The 16394-nt window shown below is 45.6% G+C and overlaps 1 protein-coding gene across 17 annotated transcripts in view; it reads right to left on the bottom strand.

The window, feature by feature from the left end:
- The window catches only part of LOC102959813 (phospholipid-transporting ATPase IB), a 609397-nt gene that overhangs the window by 154216 nt on the left and 438787 nt on the right, over positions 1-16394 (bottom strand). For 16 of the 17 annotated variants that reach the window (XM_042984757.1, XM_042985236.1, XM_042984810.1 and 13 more), the window contains 3 exons: positions 5058-5119; positions 4578-4634; positions 3085-3192 (listed from right to left, as the gene is read on the bottom strand). In XM_042984757.1, coding sequence (XP_042840691.1) covers positions 3085-3192; positions 4578-4634; positions 5058-5119 — 227 coding nt within the window. The remainder of the gene's footprint in view (positions 1-3084; positions 3193-4577; positions 4635-5057; positions 5120-16394) is intronic. The other variant, XM_042985284.1, reaches the window with a different exon arrangement.

Raw genomic sequence — 16394 nt, 5'->3', positions numbered from 1 at the left:
CAAAAAAAGGTTTCTACAAGTCACTAAAAACATGTAACAGCAACAACAACAACAGTCTTCTCCCAGAGTACCCCTCACTCCTAAGCACTCGCCAATGGTTTTAGCTCAGGCTACTATAAGGAAATACCATAGATGGGGTGGCTTATCAGCCCCAGACATTTATTTCTCATGGTTCTGGAGGCTGGACGCCTGAGATCAGGGTGCCAGCCTGGTCTTTCCGGTGCAGACATCTAACTTTTCATCACAGCTTCAACATGGCAGAAACCAAGGAAGCTAGCTCTCTGGCCCCTTCTTCTATGGGCACTAATCCCCTCGATGACCTAATAAATTCCCAAAGGCCCTACCTCCAAATACCATCACACTGGGGGTTAGGGCTTTACCACGTGAATCAGAGGTTAGGGACACAAACACTGAGTCCATAATACCAACCCAGAACCAAAGGGATGACCATGGCTTGGGCACATTTTCAACAGTAACCCTAAGGAGCCCTGTTTCTGCCTGTACCTGAGCCCGGCTCCCATCTTTCTTTACGATAGCCTAAAATCCCTTCGGAGTCAGCAGGAGGTCTTTGGGAGACCTCAGGCTAGTGTTGGCCACTCTCCATGCAAGGGCTTCTTCAAAAGTGTTCAAAGGATGAACAAACCACTGGGCAGCAGACAGCAGGTGAAAGAGCGTTGGGTTGGCTCTGACATTGTTCTCTGACACCTGTCCCCACTAAGAGGTCTCCCCCAGACGAAGACTAGCGATAATAAACAGCTCTTTAAACACAGACAGCAGAATACTGACTTAGAAATCCTGTGACATGAAAACTACGCTAATCATCTCATTCAACGTCTAGCGAGAACCTCAGTCCCGGCCAGCCATGTTGGATTTCAAGACTTCCTTTGCCTCACGCAAACCAACCCACAAAAAAGTTAGAACGACGGGGAATACGTGAAAAATAAAACCATGTGTATGCCAAAGTGAAATGTGGTTTGATATTATCGTTTCTTTGCTTTGGGGTGGTAGGACTACCTGGTTAAATGTGTTTGAAAGGTCCTCAACGACAGAAATTTCAGTCGAGGCTTCACACAGGAAGCAACTTGGATAGTGAAAATGTGGCCTGTTAGGGTCTGCCCGGCAAATGTGGCCTCTCTGAACGTGGAAAGTAACCTCTTGATCGGAGTGAGAGTTGGAAACCAGACTACCTCGTGCACATTTGGACTGGAGTTGCAGCTACAAATGCGTACAGAGGGGGTTCATGCGAGCTTCTCTTTGTTGAAGTGCCGGGAGGGGTTTCCAAACTAGCAGTTTTTGCTGGCCGGCCACGCGTGGACGGATTCCATTCTGCCAGCCATCACTTTTCTCTAACATAAGAAAGTCCCTTCAGCAATCAGCTGTTCTCCGCACCGTAAAAACTCCCCGAGAGAAACAGTCATGAGACCACACCTGCCCTTGCCCAGAAGGAAGAGAATGTGAAGCAGATATTCTAGGCACTTGGTTTGTTTTAGGGATGGAGCCCATTGCTTTAAAGTAGAACTGATTTCTTTACATGTACAAAGTATCTTTGCCGGGAGATGCTTGTCTTGCTACACCCATCTTCTATAATTTCCTCTGTCACTCGGATTTGGAAGAGGTATGTTTGGCCTCGTTGCTTACGGATGGCAAAGACGCGTCAGGAGACATACAAGCCTACTCCTGAAGAACACGTCTGCCCTGCTCAGCACCCACATTCAGGGGAGGTCCCGGACACCCTGGGATGTCGACTACTGATTCGCCAAGCAAAAGAGACAAGCAATGCCACCCCCGGATTATCTCACACGACATGGCCGCTGCCCATGTATCTCGCGTTGGGTAGACCCAGGAGTTTCGGCTTATTTCGGCAGAGTAAGTGAGGCTAAGACAGCAGTCGGCTGTGCCACAGACAGGCCTGTCCCTAAAATATGTATTCCTGGTGCAGGGACACGAGTGGAAACCCCTGACCCCCAGGCCTTCTCTTCTCATCCCTTGCCTCATGCACATGGGGGTGGGTGTAAAGATGCAAACAGCCAGCTGGCGCAGTGCACGTACCTGGCACCCAGCTGCCCCTTGGGGCAAGGGGTGTTCACACAGACCTGGATCTTGGAAGAGGGCCAGGCAGGCCTGGGAAGCTGGCTTTTGTGGCTGTTCGGGAAGGAAACTCAGTGTCCTAGGAACCCAGGGAAGGGACTAGACGTAAGGGTTCTGGCTCTGTGTACCATGGGCTCCTCACCCTGCGAAGAGGAACATACCCAGCCAGGGACAGCCATCACGGAGGCCTCCAAAGCACAGGGCCCGGGGCAGCCACTTGCCGGGGGTCTCTGGGCAGCTCTGGCTATGGGCAGACCCCGAAATGGGGTCTGTAGGGTCAGCCTGGAGTGTCAGGGCCTGCATGGCTTCATTTGTAACCTGGGGTGGTTTGGAACCTAGGATTGTCAAACTCCTCTCAAGAACCAATACTGTGGGACTCTAAGATCCATCACCGTTGATGGCTCAATCTCAAACACCGGACAAATACAGAAGAAAAGAAAATATTAAAACAATTCAAACAAGCGTATAGGTCTTCAACCTCAGCCTCTCTAGTTCAAGAGATGAACAAGAAGATATTCTGGTGAATTAACGATCTGGTTCATAGAGGTGTTAGATTTATCTTGCACAGGAGACTATCAGTCAGAGAATAACAATACACTTAACCTCACAGCTACCATCAGCATAATCATTGGATTGTGAATGACTCAAAACAACTCCAGTTTTCCAAGGGCCAAAAACTACCTGTACACATCAGAACTGTGTGTAATCAACACACATTCCATTATGGAAATGAGGACACGCCAGGTAGGTCAGCGGATTTAAGCTGACTACTTACAGTAGTTAAAATTTCAGATGCCGTTGGTGTGGACAAGACCACCTCTCCCAGGTGCTCTGATCTGGTTTATTTCCCTCCCTCTGAATTTTGACGGAAGCAGGCAATACCAGCCTCTCCTGAAGTTCATCAGCGTCACGAGACCGGAGAAGCCCACACGCGGAAAGCATCATCACCATCGGACACTGGACACGGAAAGCCCATTCGCAATTAGCAGCACTGACCTGTCCTTTCATATCTGGAGCAATGGGAATGGTGGGCCAGATGGTTGAGTAGACGCCAAAAAACACCAGCCAGATCAGCATGCTTCCCCAGACAGCCAGATGACTGAACTGCAAAAGGAAACACACGCTCAAGGCAGGGCCTGTCCGCTGGCCCAGGAGAGCCACCTGAACCCCACCTGCAGCAGAATCCCTGTGTCCAAGCCACCCTTCCTTATGGGAAGCATTTTGACCCATCACTCGCCATTGCAAAGTTCCATCTTCTAATGGCCTCGTCTCAGAATATTTAACAATGATTTCAAGTAACCGGTGGCTCCAAACTAAGATCAAGGTGCTTTTGCTGCCGCAGCTGACCTTCTCCTAGACCCATCCTGTACTTCTAGTAGGCCCCCCGCTGGTCCTCACCAGCGTCTGCTCCAACTCGGAGCTACATAAAGCCAGGCCTCGTTAATCCAGTAAGAAAGCACCGAATGGACAAAAAGAACAAGATGTTCTTACTTATTGAGATTTCGGCCGTTCTCTTCATTTTCCAAAGAACTTTTTACAAATCTGGGATGGATATTATGTCTTAACAATCCTTTAAGTGCCTACTGAGCTGTTAGCTTTTTCTCCTCTGTCCTCTTAATATGACGATGCTCAATGTCATCCTTTCCTCCGCGCCCCATGATGTAATCCATCATCAAGGGCTGCTGGCTTTTTAAAAAAATACATCTGGAATCTGGCCATTTCTCACTACCTCCTCCTGTAGCACCCCGGGTCAAGCCACCATCACCTCTCATCTGGATTAACTGCCATTGTCTATTAATAGATTCCCTCCTTCCACATCCAGCTCCAACCTCCTCCCTCACTTTCCCAGAAGCAGAAGCCTATGAAAACAGCAGTGACAGACAAACGTGAAACATGGGTCATCATCCTGAAACGTGGCAAGTCACCAAAACGTCTGAAGTTGGGGAATGATTAAGTGTTGGATATCGATAAAACTTAATACTCTTTAATCATGAAGAAAGGTTTTGTGCAAGTATACTTTTAGGTATGGAAAATGTTCATGATGTATTTTTAACTGAAAAAAGATCACCAAACTATCTATATGCTCTGTAATGCGTTCTCCTATTAAAAATACACATGGAACAAAGTTTGTAATGTTACCCAGAAAAGTGTTAATACCAACTGTCTCTTGGTGGTAAAGTGAAGGAAATTAAAAATTCTCCTTTTTGTCCTTCTGTATCTTCTGTATTTGTTTTGTTTTAAAAACATGCATATATATTTGACATGAGAAAACTGTTAAGAGTTTAGAGCCGTTACTAAGTGCCAAGCAAATGAATCATCAGAAAAGTTTGGGTTGCAAATTGGCCCTGATAAAGATAAAAAGACAATTTTTACGTGCAAAATTTAAATGAGCAAACCAAATATTGTTGATTGTTTTCCCAAGGCTTAAAAAGATCGCATGCCATCAAAATACCTACAAGGATAGAGAAACAATTCCAGAGAAAACTTACTTTAGTCCAAGCTGTGGTCTCCAAACCAGCTTTCAGACACACAGTGACAACAACATACTGTGAAAACAAAGGAATTGGGGAAAATGTATTATCCTCGGTGACTTATTTTTACTTTCTAGGAGAATCGCAAATCTCCCCTCCAGAGGCAGCTGGAGTTACTTTTGTCCTTTTCTTAGCTTGGAAAGATTTAGGGAAAATAACCTTTCTCAGCGTTGCCTTTTTCACAGGTAGATGTGAAAGTGTCATTTGAAGAATGGGGTGATCTGTTAATCACCTGTCCAGAAATCGACTCTGTCAAATCTCCACTAAAAAAGTGAGGTAAGCATTTCACAACCATTTTGAACTCTAAGGAATCTATACTATGTGGTTTAACGATTTGAAACAAATAACATGAAGGAAGGCCTTATATAAAGGGTTTTCAGAGGCCAAGCCCACACATATGCCACTTAAGAACGGTTCCGTAAACAGAGGTAAACTTACCGTGTAAACAATATTTCCAACAAATAAATAGTCTGTGGCCTGGCCACTGGCCAACGGAGTATCTGAAAAACAAAGAAGTTATTACTAACTTCTGGGGAAGAGCACTGCAATCTGTCTTTTTCAGAACACAAAAACAGAACTTTGGAAACATTTATTAAATCGTCAGGGAATTTCAAAAATTGCATCATCTGTGATTCTAATGCCTCCTACTTCTAACGGTGAGTTTTTTCATCTGATATTTTCTCCAAATGAAGCAAACAAAATCCGGTTTCCAACATACTGAACCAAACACTTGAACTGCACTGAAATTTACATTTTTATAAATTTTAAAATGTCCCTTTGTTGGGTTAAACACAGGGAAGGGTAAGGACATAATAGTCTATCTTTTTAAATGCCAGCATTAGACTTTTTTTGAGTGTTCTCTTACTCTGCATTTTTAATTTTTGCTAAGTTGGAATTACAGGCCAATAAAGGAAGCTAATTACACGAATACAAATCAATTCACGATTGCCGAACTCAGAATTCACTACTCATGTTCTCATATGCAACCGCATGAAGTCTATCATTTGGAGGAATGTGGACAATCCAACGAGAGACATCTAGAAAATACAGCGAGGCTTTTGAAGCTTCAATTGTTTTTAAACCTTTTCCACTTTTTTTCTTTTCAGGGATGACTATCACAATGGATAAAACAATCAGTGAGGCTGAACTCTAATAGAACTGTCTAACTTGCCGGCTGTGAAAAGTCTGGTTATTATCCTGAGGGGCTGAAGGCTGTTTCAACATCAGGAATGGTTTCTTTGGATGCCACTGCCAATCTCCTCTCATGTCCTTCTATACTCAAATTTAGATCTGTGGCCTACAGGCCAAGTATATAGGGATTTTTGTGTTCAAATTTCCAGCCCAGTGGCCGCCATACATATTTGGGCTTGCTGATTTACACATCTGCTTTGAGGAATCTGATTCTCATGAAAGATTCAAGATCTGTTCAGTTTCCTAAAACACCAAAATGGTTGAGTAGCATCATAGGCAGAATCTGGGGCTCGTGGGGCCCTACACCAAGCTCCAGGGCATGGCCTTTCTCCTGATTCTAGATAGGTAAATTTGTGGATATAAGGGAAGATGAACTGTAAAGTGACATTATGGGCTGCATTAGCTAGACACCTAAACTAAGGGACGGCTGTTGGGGAACATAGGAGTTATCCACAGAGGGATGGCCACAGACTTACAAAGGGATGATCTCGAAGCGTAGGGGAGAGACTTGAAACTTAGGCAGAATTTCATTAAAAGGAAGGAAAAATGTCAAAACACCTACTATTCCATTATTGGGCAATAAATAGGAATAAAATACTGAAATATGCTATAATGTGGGTGAACCTTGAAAATCTCGTGCTAAGTGAAAGAAGCCAGTCACAAAAGGCCATCTATTGTAGGATTGTACTTCCTGAGCTGTTCAGAATGGGCCGGTCTATAGGGACAGAAAGTAGATTAGTGACTGACAGGAGGTGGGTTTTTTAGGGGGGGTAAATGAAAAGTAACTGCTCACAGGTATGGGGTTTCTTTTGGGGGAGGTTAAAATGCTCAAACATTGCTTAAGGTGACAGTTGCACAACTATTTGAATATATTAAACACCATAGCATTTGGGTGAATTGTAGGTAAATTATGTATTGAAAAGCTGTTATTAAAAACAATTCAGTTCTTCAGATACACTTAGCTACATTTCAAATGCTCAACGGTCGCAGGTGGCTAGTGATTACTATGTCGGACAGAAGGGAATACAGAGCGTCACTACTGTCCAGAAAGTTCTATTGGACATTGCAGGCCAGAGTGGTTATGTTGGAGGTGGAAAGAAGCGATAGGAATTGGCACATATTTTGAAGGTATAAATGACAGGATTTAGGACTTGGTGGGGTGGAAAAAAACATGAGGAATCAAGGGTGATTTCAGGTTTTTGCCTGAGTACCTAGGCCAACGGTGATATCATTTACTTGAGATGGAGAACACTGGTTCTGGTCATATTAATGTAGGAATACTGATAAAAAGAGTGACACATTAAAATTTGGTACCAAGTGATCAGTATTTTCCCCCTTCCTTCCCTCCTTCCTTCGTTTTTAAATGTTTATTTATTTTGAGAGAGAGAGAATGCAAGCAGCAGAGTGGGGGGGGGGGGAGAGGGAGAGGGAGAGAGGGAGAGAGGGAGAGAGAGAATCCCAAGCAGGCTCCGTGCTGTCGGCACAGAGACGGACTCACGGCTCAATCCCACGAACTGCTAGATCATGACCTGAGCCAAAATCAAGAACTAGATGCTCAACCGACTGAGCCACCCAGACACGCACCCCACCCCCACCAAGCGGTCAACATCTTAAAGTCACAATAGAAAGAACAGATAACAAAGACACATAATGCTATCGAGGGAGAAACAAAAGCATGTTGAGAAAAATGAGGTGGTGAGAAGGGAGTCAAGGTTAGTGGGAAAAAAAATCCCAGCAATGAGCATTAGAAGACCATAAAGCCCCGTTCTCTGGTTCCAGCTCTGCTGTTATTTATGTTCTTTAAAATGTTAGCTTCTAAGTCTCAGTTTCCCCACCTATAAGCCGGGGATTTTATACCAGATACCGATGATGATGATTGAATTGTCACCCAGATTCCTCTAAGATAGAAATTCAAAGACTATAAGGTCTGCATTCTTAGGTGCTACATCAGCCCCAGGTAGGTAATGGAGAGTTTCAGAGAGTTTCAGAGCTTCTTCCTATTCAATTTAGGTCAAGGTGGATTTCCTTGTCACAATCTACGGGTAAATGAATGGACAACAAAGACCCGAGTTCCCTGAAGTTCAACCTACACTAAGCCCTAACGGAGTTCAGAGTCCATGCCGACCAGATGGAAAAGTTAGAAGAGGTGTGAGACCAACCTGACCATCAAAGTTCACAATTATGGTTCGACAACTCTTTGAATTTCCTTTTAGTACTAGTGTTTCAAATGTTGGCTGATTCATGTACTAAAAGAAATTAAACATTCAAAGCATTGGTCTAACATGAAGGGCTTAGAACGTGTTTCATATTTTATAGACATAAAGAGAACATTGTAAAGCATGGTAAGAAATTCTGCAATGAAAGGAGAGAACATGTTACCCACTATATGACCGGCACGGTTTTGAGCACTTTACATATATTCGTATGCTTGCCAATATACGTAATAGTAATGCATAATTATTAGTGTTACTAATATGTAATACTGACATACGTGATATTCCTTTGATATTCTAACAACCGTAGGAAATAATATCATCACCTTCATGTTTCAGACGAGAAAACTAGGGCAGCAAAGAGAAGTCAAGTGACATGAAAAAGATCACCCACTTTGCAACAAACTGCAAATAACAGATTGTTTTCCTTACTGAGCTAGAAAAATGGATCCCAGAGAAAAAAAGGAAACAATTTTAAGAGGGAAAAACATTAGAAAGGACTCCTTTGAAGTACCAGCACCTAACGGGAAGAACTTTCAGGAGAGAATTGAGGAGGACAGAAAATTAGATTCCTAGGACAGGAATTCTGGGCCACATATGGAAGTAAACGCATGTGCAAACCTGGGGAGCAGCAGTAAACCCCCGAAACCTGAGTTAGGGTGCGCACTGCATCAGTCCCAAGTTTCTCAACCTTGGCACTCACTACTGACATTTTTCCAGGTAATTCTTCGTTGCGCGGGACTGTCCTGTGCATCGCAGGATGTTTGGCGGCTTGCCTGGATGCCAGGAGCACCCAGTCACTAGCTGACAACGGAAACTTTCTCCAGCCGTTGCCAAATGTCCCCCGGGGACAAAATCGCCCAGACTGAGAACCACAGTGTTGGAAGTCAGGCAAAAGAGGAACTGGAAATACCCAGAAGTATACAGAATAGACTCTGAAGCAGTGTCTCACCTGGGAGAACCCTCTTCTCTCCAGTCAGACTGTGGAAAGAATGCAGTGACACCCAACTGTTCCCCTGACCGATGGGCACAAACAGTGGGAGACTTCCGCACAAAGTGTGCAACACCCGATGCCTGATGGCCTTTAAACGGGGGCGGACTGTGATTACCTGTAGGACTGAGAGCTCACGTACGAGGATGGCGCCTCCATGGAGCCCCTCAGGACTACTCAACGCTCTGCTGGCAACGCGGCGCGGAGAGAAAAAGAGGGAACACTAAAAGACCTTTTCCAACTATAGCTTCCAGAGTCTGGTGATGCATTAATTTCCACCGTCAAGAAAGTGAAATGCTCCCTGGCATTAAATGTTTATACTTGAGGTGATCTGAATACACTGAAAGTGACTTTTAGACGAGACAGGATAAACCTTCTATTTCTGTTCATTAGTTTGGAAGGATAAGTCAGTGTGCATCTTCGTTTTCCGAGGAAACAGTATCTCCCGCCTCGGTCAAAATGGATTACCATCTGGGAATAATTTATTCCTTGAAGGAGAAACTCCTTAGCCAACTGGAGAATTCTGGGACACGCCAAAAGCCTCAAAGAAGATAGCATCCTTTAGATAAGTCACAAGACCGCTCTGTACACCCTGCTGGGGAAATTCCCATGGAATGGATCGTTCTCGTCCGGGTTTTATTTCAACCGCGTTAGAGGCAAATACCTGTGGGCATTGTTCTTTGTTAAATCTTGCCAATAACGTACAGAAGAAGAGACAAGAAGTCCTAAGAAATCATTTGCGAATGAACGCATCAGTAAGCTATGGCTTGCTGATAATTCGAGGGTGGAAAAGCCCATTTCGACAATCCGGTTTATTCCTGAAGCACGCTGCTGACAAACTATTTCTTCCCACGTTGCTTAAACCGAATAGCACTGTTATGACTCCAACAACCCACTCAGGAAAACATCTTTCCTGTCGTTTGGCTGTTTTTATTTCACTCAGATATGTAACATCTCCAGTGATTTTTTCAAAGGGAAAAAGTAGCCCCCAAACCCAGGTGAGTGGTTGAGGTCCCCAAGCCAGCCTTCAGAACATCATTTGGCCACCGTCTGTGGAAATGACGGTGAGAACACCACTTCAGGCAGAGCAGCATGGGGTGGGGTAGATGGCTACTTGGGAGGAAGGGGGCGGTGAGAGGGGAAAGGGCAAAAGGAAATGAGCCTGCGGAAGGGCACGGAGGCAGACCCCCGCCCAGGGGGGTGAGGGGTGAGCCGTGCAGGGTGGGCGTGGGGCCACGATGATGAGGTGGGCAGGGACCGAACCACGCAAGGCTCTCAAAAGGTCCCTAACACGAGAGATCCGTCAAGACTGCACGCGGAGCGATGTAATCTCCCCAAACCTTTGTTTCCCTATCTTCACCAGCAGGACAGCGGTGTTACTTCCCACCAGAAAGCCATCATTATCAGCACACAAAGGCTTAGCCGAGCAGGGGTAGCAGCAAGAAGGATTCAGCTCCCTACGGCACCAGAACAGCTGGCATGTAACTAAACTGGGACCAGTCAGCCTTTTGCCAACCGGGGATCGAATTCACCCGGGTGAGAGATGAAATGAGAGAGGCGATGCTCGCCTCTCTCCAAAACCCATCGGAAGATTTCCATACAGTGGAGAACCTAAAGGAAGAGGAAAAATTTAGAATGATTTTACTGTGGCTACATGTGACATAAAGCCTACTAGAACGATGGGGTTTACTATATGCATCAAAAGGGTTAAACATAAGTGACAGAGTTGGAGACACTGTCCCGGGTAGAGTGAGCACATTCTCTTAAAGGCCGATATCACACTGGGGCTTCAGGATCCATTGGCCCACCGCAGTGGGTGACACTGTTCTTCCAGACTGACAGTATTTGCAATATCTGGTCGGATCCAGGGGCCAACGTAGCGTAAGATCAGCCAAGTGTGGTTTAGAAAAAGTCACTAAAACAGACTATTGTGGACCGTTGAGACAAAACCACACAGACTCTCCACATCAGGAGCGACAGCCCAGAAATGCTGCATGCAAGAACCTCTTTGAAAATAGTTGTGGGAAAACCCGTGATTTGTAAGGAAAGTATGTCTCATTTTCTAAGCAGACAGAATGATCAAGGAACTTACTTCAGAGTATTCCAAAGGGCTAGGTTGGTGACATTTTATAAAGATGCCATTTCAATTAAAAGCTTGTTAAAAGCATTACATCATTAAACCACAAGAACGTATCCAGAAATGGCTCTGACAAAAAGCAAAATCTGAAGACAAAGTTATAGCACGGTCCCGTACAGTCAGGGAAGACAGGATTTAATAATCAAGAAAACAGATGGTGAATTTATATGTGCATTTTTAATGTCGTAAGAATCTGTGGAACACCTGAATTAGAAATCCCAGGCACCTCACGTACATTATGACTCAGTAGGGAGAACGGAGGTGGGGGGCACCATTCCCTTGACGGCAAGGCACCTGCCAAGAATTTTGGCTGAAGGTCGGATGCCAAGTTTCTCTTGCTTTCCCTCTCCCCGCCCTTTGGCTTCAGAACTTCCAGGAGCCCTTATTCCAGAATATTAACAGGGCATCGTTACCCCATCTTGTTCTTTGGGCCTCTTAAGACTCTAGACGTTCGAGGAGGTACTCCCCAACCAGGTACTACTAGATTAGTACAGTATTGAAAGTGAAGATGTATCTCAAATGTCAACTCACTAATTGACAAACTTTTAGAACTCACCCTGCTCAAATACCTTGACTGCCGGCTCTGTGATTGAAACTATTCTTTTCTGCTTCCAATGCTATGTATTCGTGAAGAGAAAATTTATTTTTTCCTTTCTCGGTAAAGAGTGGTATAAAATATTGGAAAGAGTTTACAGAAGGTAGAGTTTATACAAGTGTTAGTGATTATAATTACATTCATAACCAGTGCTGGGTTGAGTTCCTGGTTATATAAGCCTTTTGCTGGATTTTCTCCTCTCTACTGCCGTTACTGACAGAGAAAGTTAAGGATGAAACTCAAATTTTAATGTGTTTTTCACTGTTGTTTACTAAAAATGGATTTCAAAAAGGTAGTTAAGAAAAAAAAAGGTGGTAAAAACGGTGGAAAGTAAACTTGAATGTCAAAGTCAAAGGCCGCAGACTTGTGCCTTATTCTCGGGTGCACAGCTAAATAGCACTCCCTAGCCCCTCATACCTAGGGAGGGCCCTGTGACTAGTCTGTGCCAATCACACATGAGCAGGAGATGCCAGACATGATCAGGAGAAACCACTCCCTCTCCTGGCTCTCTGCCCTGCCGATGTTAAGGCTGAGGGTGAACTCAGGGGTCATGATGTGGAGTCCCCTTGCCCCCTTACATTGAAACGCACCCAGGATTTGTTTTAATGAGGTATGGTAAGATATGCAGACATGGAAACGAGGTCGTGAAGGAAGTTCATGCTTACAGATCCCTAGAAACAGGAGCCATGGATGCCACGCAGGGCCACACGGGGAAGCACCAGGGTCAGTCAGGAGGAAGGCGACGAAAGGGGAGAGCATGGTCCAGAGCCTTTACTGGGGTTTTTGGGGGATGGAATGGGCAAGGCAGGGCAGGTATGCTGTGTAAGCTTAGGACTGGATGGTGTGAATAATTTCAGCAGACTCTGGGTTACAGGGGTGATCCCTAGTTGTCTGGTATCTGGCCCCGGGGTGATTCAGGGCAGGGAGAATATTGCTTGGTATGTGAAAGTTAATAGATTAGATGGTTGGGGGTGTCGGCTCCGGACTGGTTGATCTGAGTATCAGAGACATTGTTGCAAGGGAGTCCTTTGCTCTCTCTAGGAATTAGGTAGCCCTGGGAAGGATGGTCTCTTCAGGATCAAGGCCCCAGTCATCAGAGCATCAAAAACATGGAAAATGAGAAAATATGCTCAGCGTGCCTGGGTGGCTCAGTTGGTTAAGCGCCTGACTTCGGCTCAGGTCATGACCTCATGGTTCCGGAGTCTGAGTCCTGCATCAGGCTCTCTGCTGTCAGCACAGAGCCCACTTCAGATCCTTTCTCTCTCTCCCTCCCTCTCTCTCTCTCTGCCCCTCCCCCGTTTGTGCATGCACACTTTCTCTCTCCCTCAAAAATAAACCAAAAAATCAAAGAAAAGAAAATATGCCCAATGCACTCATCCATTTGATGGTGACACGACTAAGAAATAAGCTTTTAATGGGTTACGCCTCTAAGATCTGGGGGTTGTTACAGTCTATTCCCACCCTTGCTAACGCACTTCAATTCAACTTCCTGATAAAGTTATAAGGGTTCGTGAAATCTGGGACTCTGGCTCACGCTTCTTACAAGCATTACACCAAACCCAACTGTTTCAAATACATGTAACACAGGGTTTATTAGAAGGGACGCTGAGGGGTGCCTGAGTGGCCTAGTTGGTTAATCGTCCGACTCTTGATTTCAGCTCAGGTCACGACCTAGCAGCTTGTGGGTTCGAGCCCTGCGTGGGGCTCTATGCTGTGAGTGTGGAGCCTGCGTGGGATTCTCCCTCTCTCCACTCTCTCTGCCCCTCCTCCACTTGTGCTGTCTCTCTCTCTCGCGCTCGCTCTCAAAATAAATAAAACTTTAAAAATATGTTTTAAAAAGAGACAGCGGATATTTAAGAAAATAAGAAATATTTAACTGAATGACAACAATGAGCCTCCAGCCCAGTTCTGTGTTTCCAAACATCGGTGCGACAGATAAAAGGACAAAGTCTGAGCTTTCCCTCAATGGGTCATTGGGTTGAAAACAAACCCAAATAGGAAAAAAAAATGTTCTGAATTTGAATTTGGAGACTTGGTTTTATTTTCAGTATATTATGATTGGATTAGTGATGAGTTATTTAGATTTATAAGCAGTAGTTTCATTTGTATAAACATCTAAAAAGCTCCCAACACATTCCATTTTTCTAGATTTTAGTGAGCAAGGCCCATTCACTTCGCGTACATGCTTCAGGGTCTTATGAACATCCTCCGCTACCCTGGCCACTCAGAAGTTTCCAAGTGGCAGAGGACATATGGAGGGTTACCAGTCCCCTTTCCGTCCCACTTAGCATCTGACGTTCGTCCCTGGATCTTTCTCACGTGTCGTAGATCTTTTAAAACCTGTGCGCAGCACAGTCGTGACTCTTCAAGGGGAACGAAACATCGGCTTCTTGTTTCACATCCCTTACTTGAAAATACAGCGTTTTGGGGGTGCCCGGGTGGCTCAGTCGGCTGAGCGTCCGAGACTCTTGGTTCTGGCTCAGGCATGTGAGTTTGAGCCCCGCACTGGGCTCCGTGCTGGCCGCGTGGAGCCTGCTTGGGATTCTCTCTCTCCCTCTCTCTCTGACCCTCCCCCACTCCTCCCCTCTCTCCCTCTCTCATAAACAAACTTTACAAGAATTTTTAAAGAAGCAAATACAGCATTTTGTGGATAAACTGTAGTAGCAACACCCTCCCGACTGGTCCAGGATGTAGTGCCATCAGGTAGGTTAGGGGAACATTAGAGCAATATTGGCTCCCTACGGGATGCTCAGAAACCAGTGCTGGCCTGGCACAGAGAACAGACTCATTTAGTGCCTTCTTTTCAATGAACGAATAGTTGAGTTTAAGAACTTGCAAGCCCAGAGAACAAGGGCAGCCTTGCCCACACTCAGCTTAAGGGGAAGCAAGGCAAGTCATTAGGGTTTACGTGACAGAGCCAACTTTGCAGTACTGGGCGTAGATCGTAAATAGTTCAAGCGAAAACGGCCCAGTGATGCCACAGGCAGAGAAGTATGTCACGTTTCATGTTATACGCGTGCACAGTTTGTAAAACTGATCTTCCAGCAGCACGTTGATTAAAAAGTAGAAAATAGCCTTTTCCAGAAATCTTAAAAGACCTTGCTGCTTAATGATGCCAGAGGAATAAGTATCCCTGTGGTACTTTGCCTTCTGAAAAGGGGTGGGAGTGATTTCCAGGGTGTAGACTGTGAAGAATTGAGAAACGTTTCAGGAATTTTTCTCGGCTGGTAAGTGTATTCTCTTTTCTCGTCACACCCTCCCCCCTCTTAAATTTCATCAAGAAAAATCTGAAAATTTCCTTTTGGTAAGTCAAACCTGATTTTGCTTTCTTTTGCCAATCGCCACATTCCACTTCAAGGAGGATTGCTCAAATATGCAGACTGGATCCACCAATGGAAAACCTGAGTGTGGCCTGACACCAAGGGTCTTGATGCATTTCAGTCCCTGCAAAGGTGACATCTCTGCTTTTAACCTAGAATCGCTTTTCACGTCAAAGCGTGGGAGCTGCAGATGGGCCACGGGACTGAGCGTAAGGCTGTGATGGTCGGGAGAAATCTGATTTGCTGAATTGCCCGAGTGGAAAATTTTATTTTGAAACTTGAAAGGAGTCCTCACAAACTCCATCAGCAAAGGAGTGCTTTGAAAGGTCTATCCAAAACCACGCAGACATAAGCAAAGCAAGATTCCTGGAACCTTTCTAAGGAATGAATGGCGTGCTCACACCTTCTCAAAAATACTCCTTCCCAACAACCACGTGCCCAGAGTGAACAACGCTGGTATGTACCTGTGCCTCTCTTCACGGATGGTGGACAGAGAACTCCCTAGTAAAATCCACTGTCTTTGGGACATAATCCACGAAGCGTGCGTCGATGACAGGAATGAAATACTCTAGGGACCTTAGCCTGCCAGGCAAAACTCCTTTAAGGCCTCGGGTGTGGGGAGGAGTCCAAGGAACAGCTTCAGGCAGGACCTGGGGGTGAAGGAGGGACTCCTCTGTCAGATCAGGACCCGCCCTGCCTTGGAAGTGCCTTAATTTGTCTCAGATCAGGTGTCTTTGGGGGTTGGGTGATAACATTGCTCTAAGCGGAAATTCAAAGTGTCACGAGAACTCATTTCTATCTGAGACTGTCAATCAGCACACACGAACCAGTAATCCCAGCAAGAGTCCCTATCTTCTCAAACTTGCCACCTTTCTGAATCTCCACCACTGACTCTCCTCTCCCTACCCGCACCCACGCCCAAAGAAAACCCTCATCTTCCTGCCAACCCTCATGTGTTTTTCTACACAGCAGTTTTCTCACCTCCAACCCCTCCCCGAGAAAAGTGCCCACCCGCGTTTTCGTGACGCGACCCTCACCTAACCTCTCTGCCCTCCGTTCCAGCCTCTCTGCCCTCCTTTCCAGCCACTCCCGCCGCCTCTGTGCTGTAGCTGTCTCGACCGTGGGTGCTGTTGCTGACCCCGGAGGGAACACTGGAAATACGTGAAGACGTGCTTCGGTTTATTATCGTTGCATTAGGATTGGGAGACAAGGAGGGGAGGTTACTGACATTCACTGTCCAGCATCCTGAAATGCTCATCGGAGGCTGAACAAAGTCTGCAGTCCGGGTCCCCGCCCCCTCCCTGGCTCCCACACCGGTAAATACTGTC

Source organism: Panthera tigris, chromosome A1 (genome assembly GCF_018350195.1).
Source record: "Panthera tigris isolate Pti1 chromosome A1, P.tigris_Pti1_mat1.1, whole genome shotgun sequence".
In the NCBI taxonomy this organism is placed as follows: Eukaryota; Metazoa; Chordata; class Mammalia; order Carnivora; family Felidae; genus Panthera; species Panthera tigris.
Note: the sequence above shows the minus strand (reverse complement) of the source record. Positions and strands in the feature narration are given on the sequence as shown.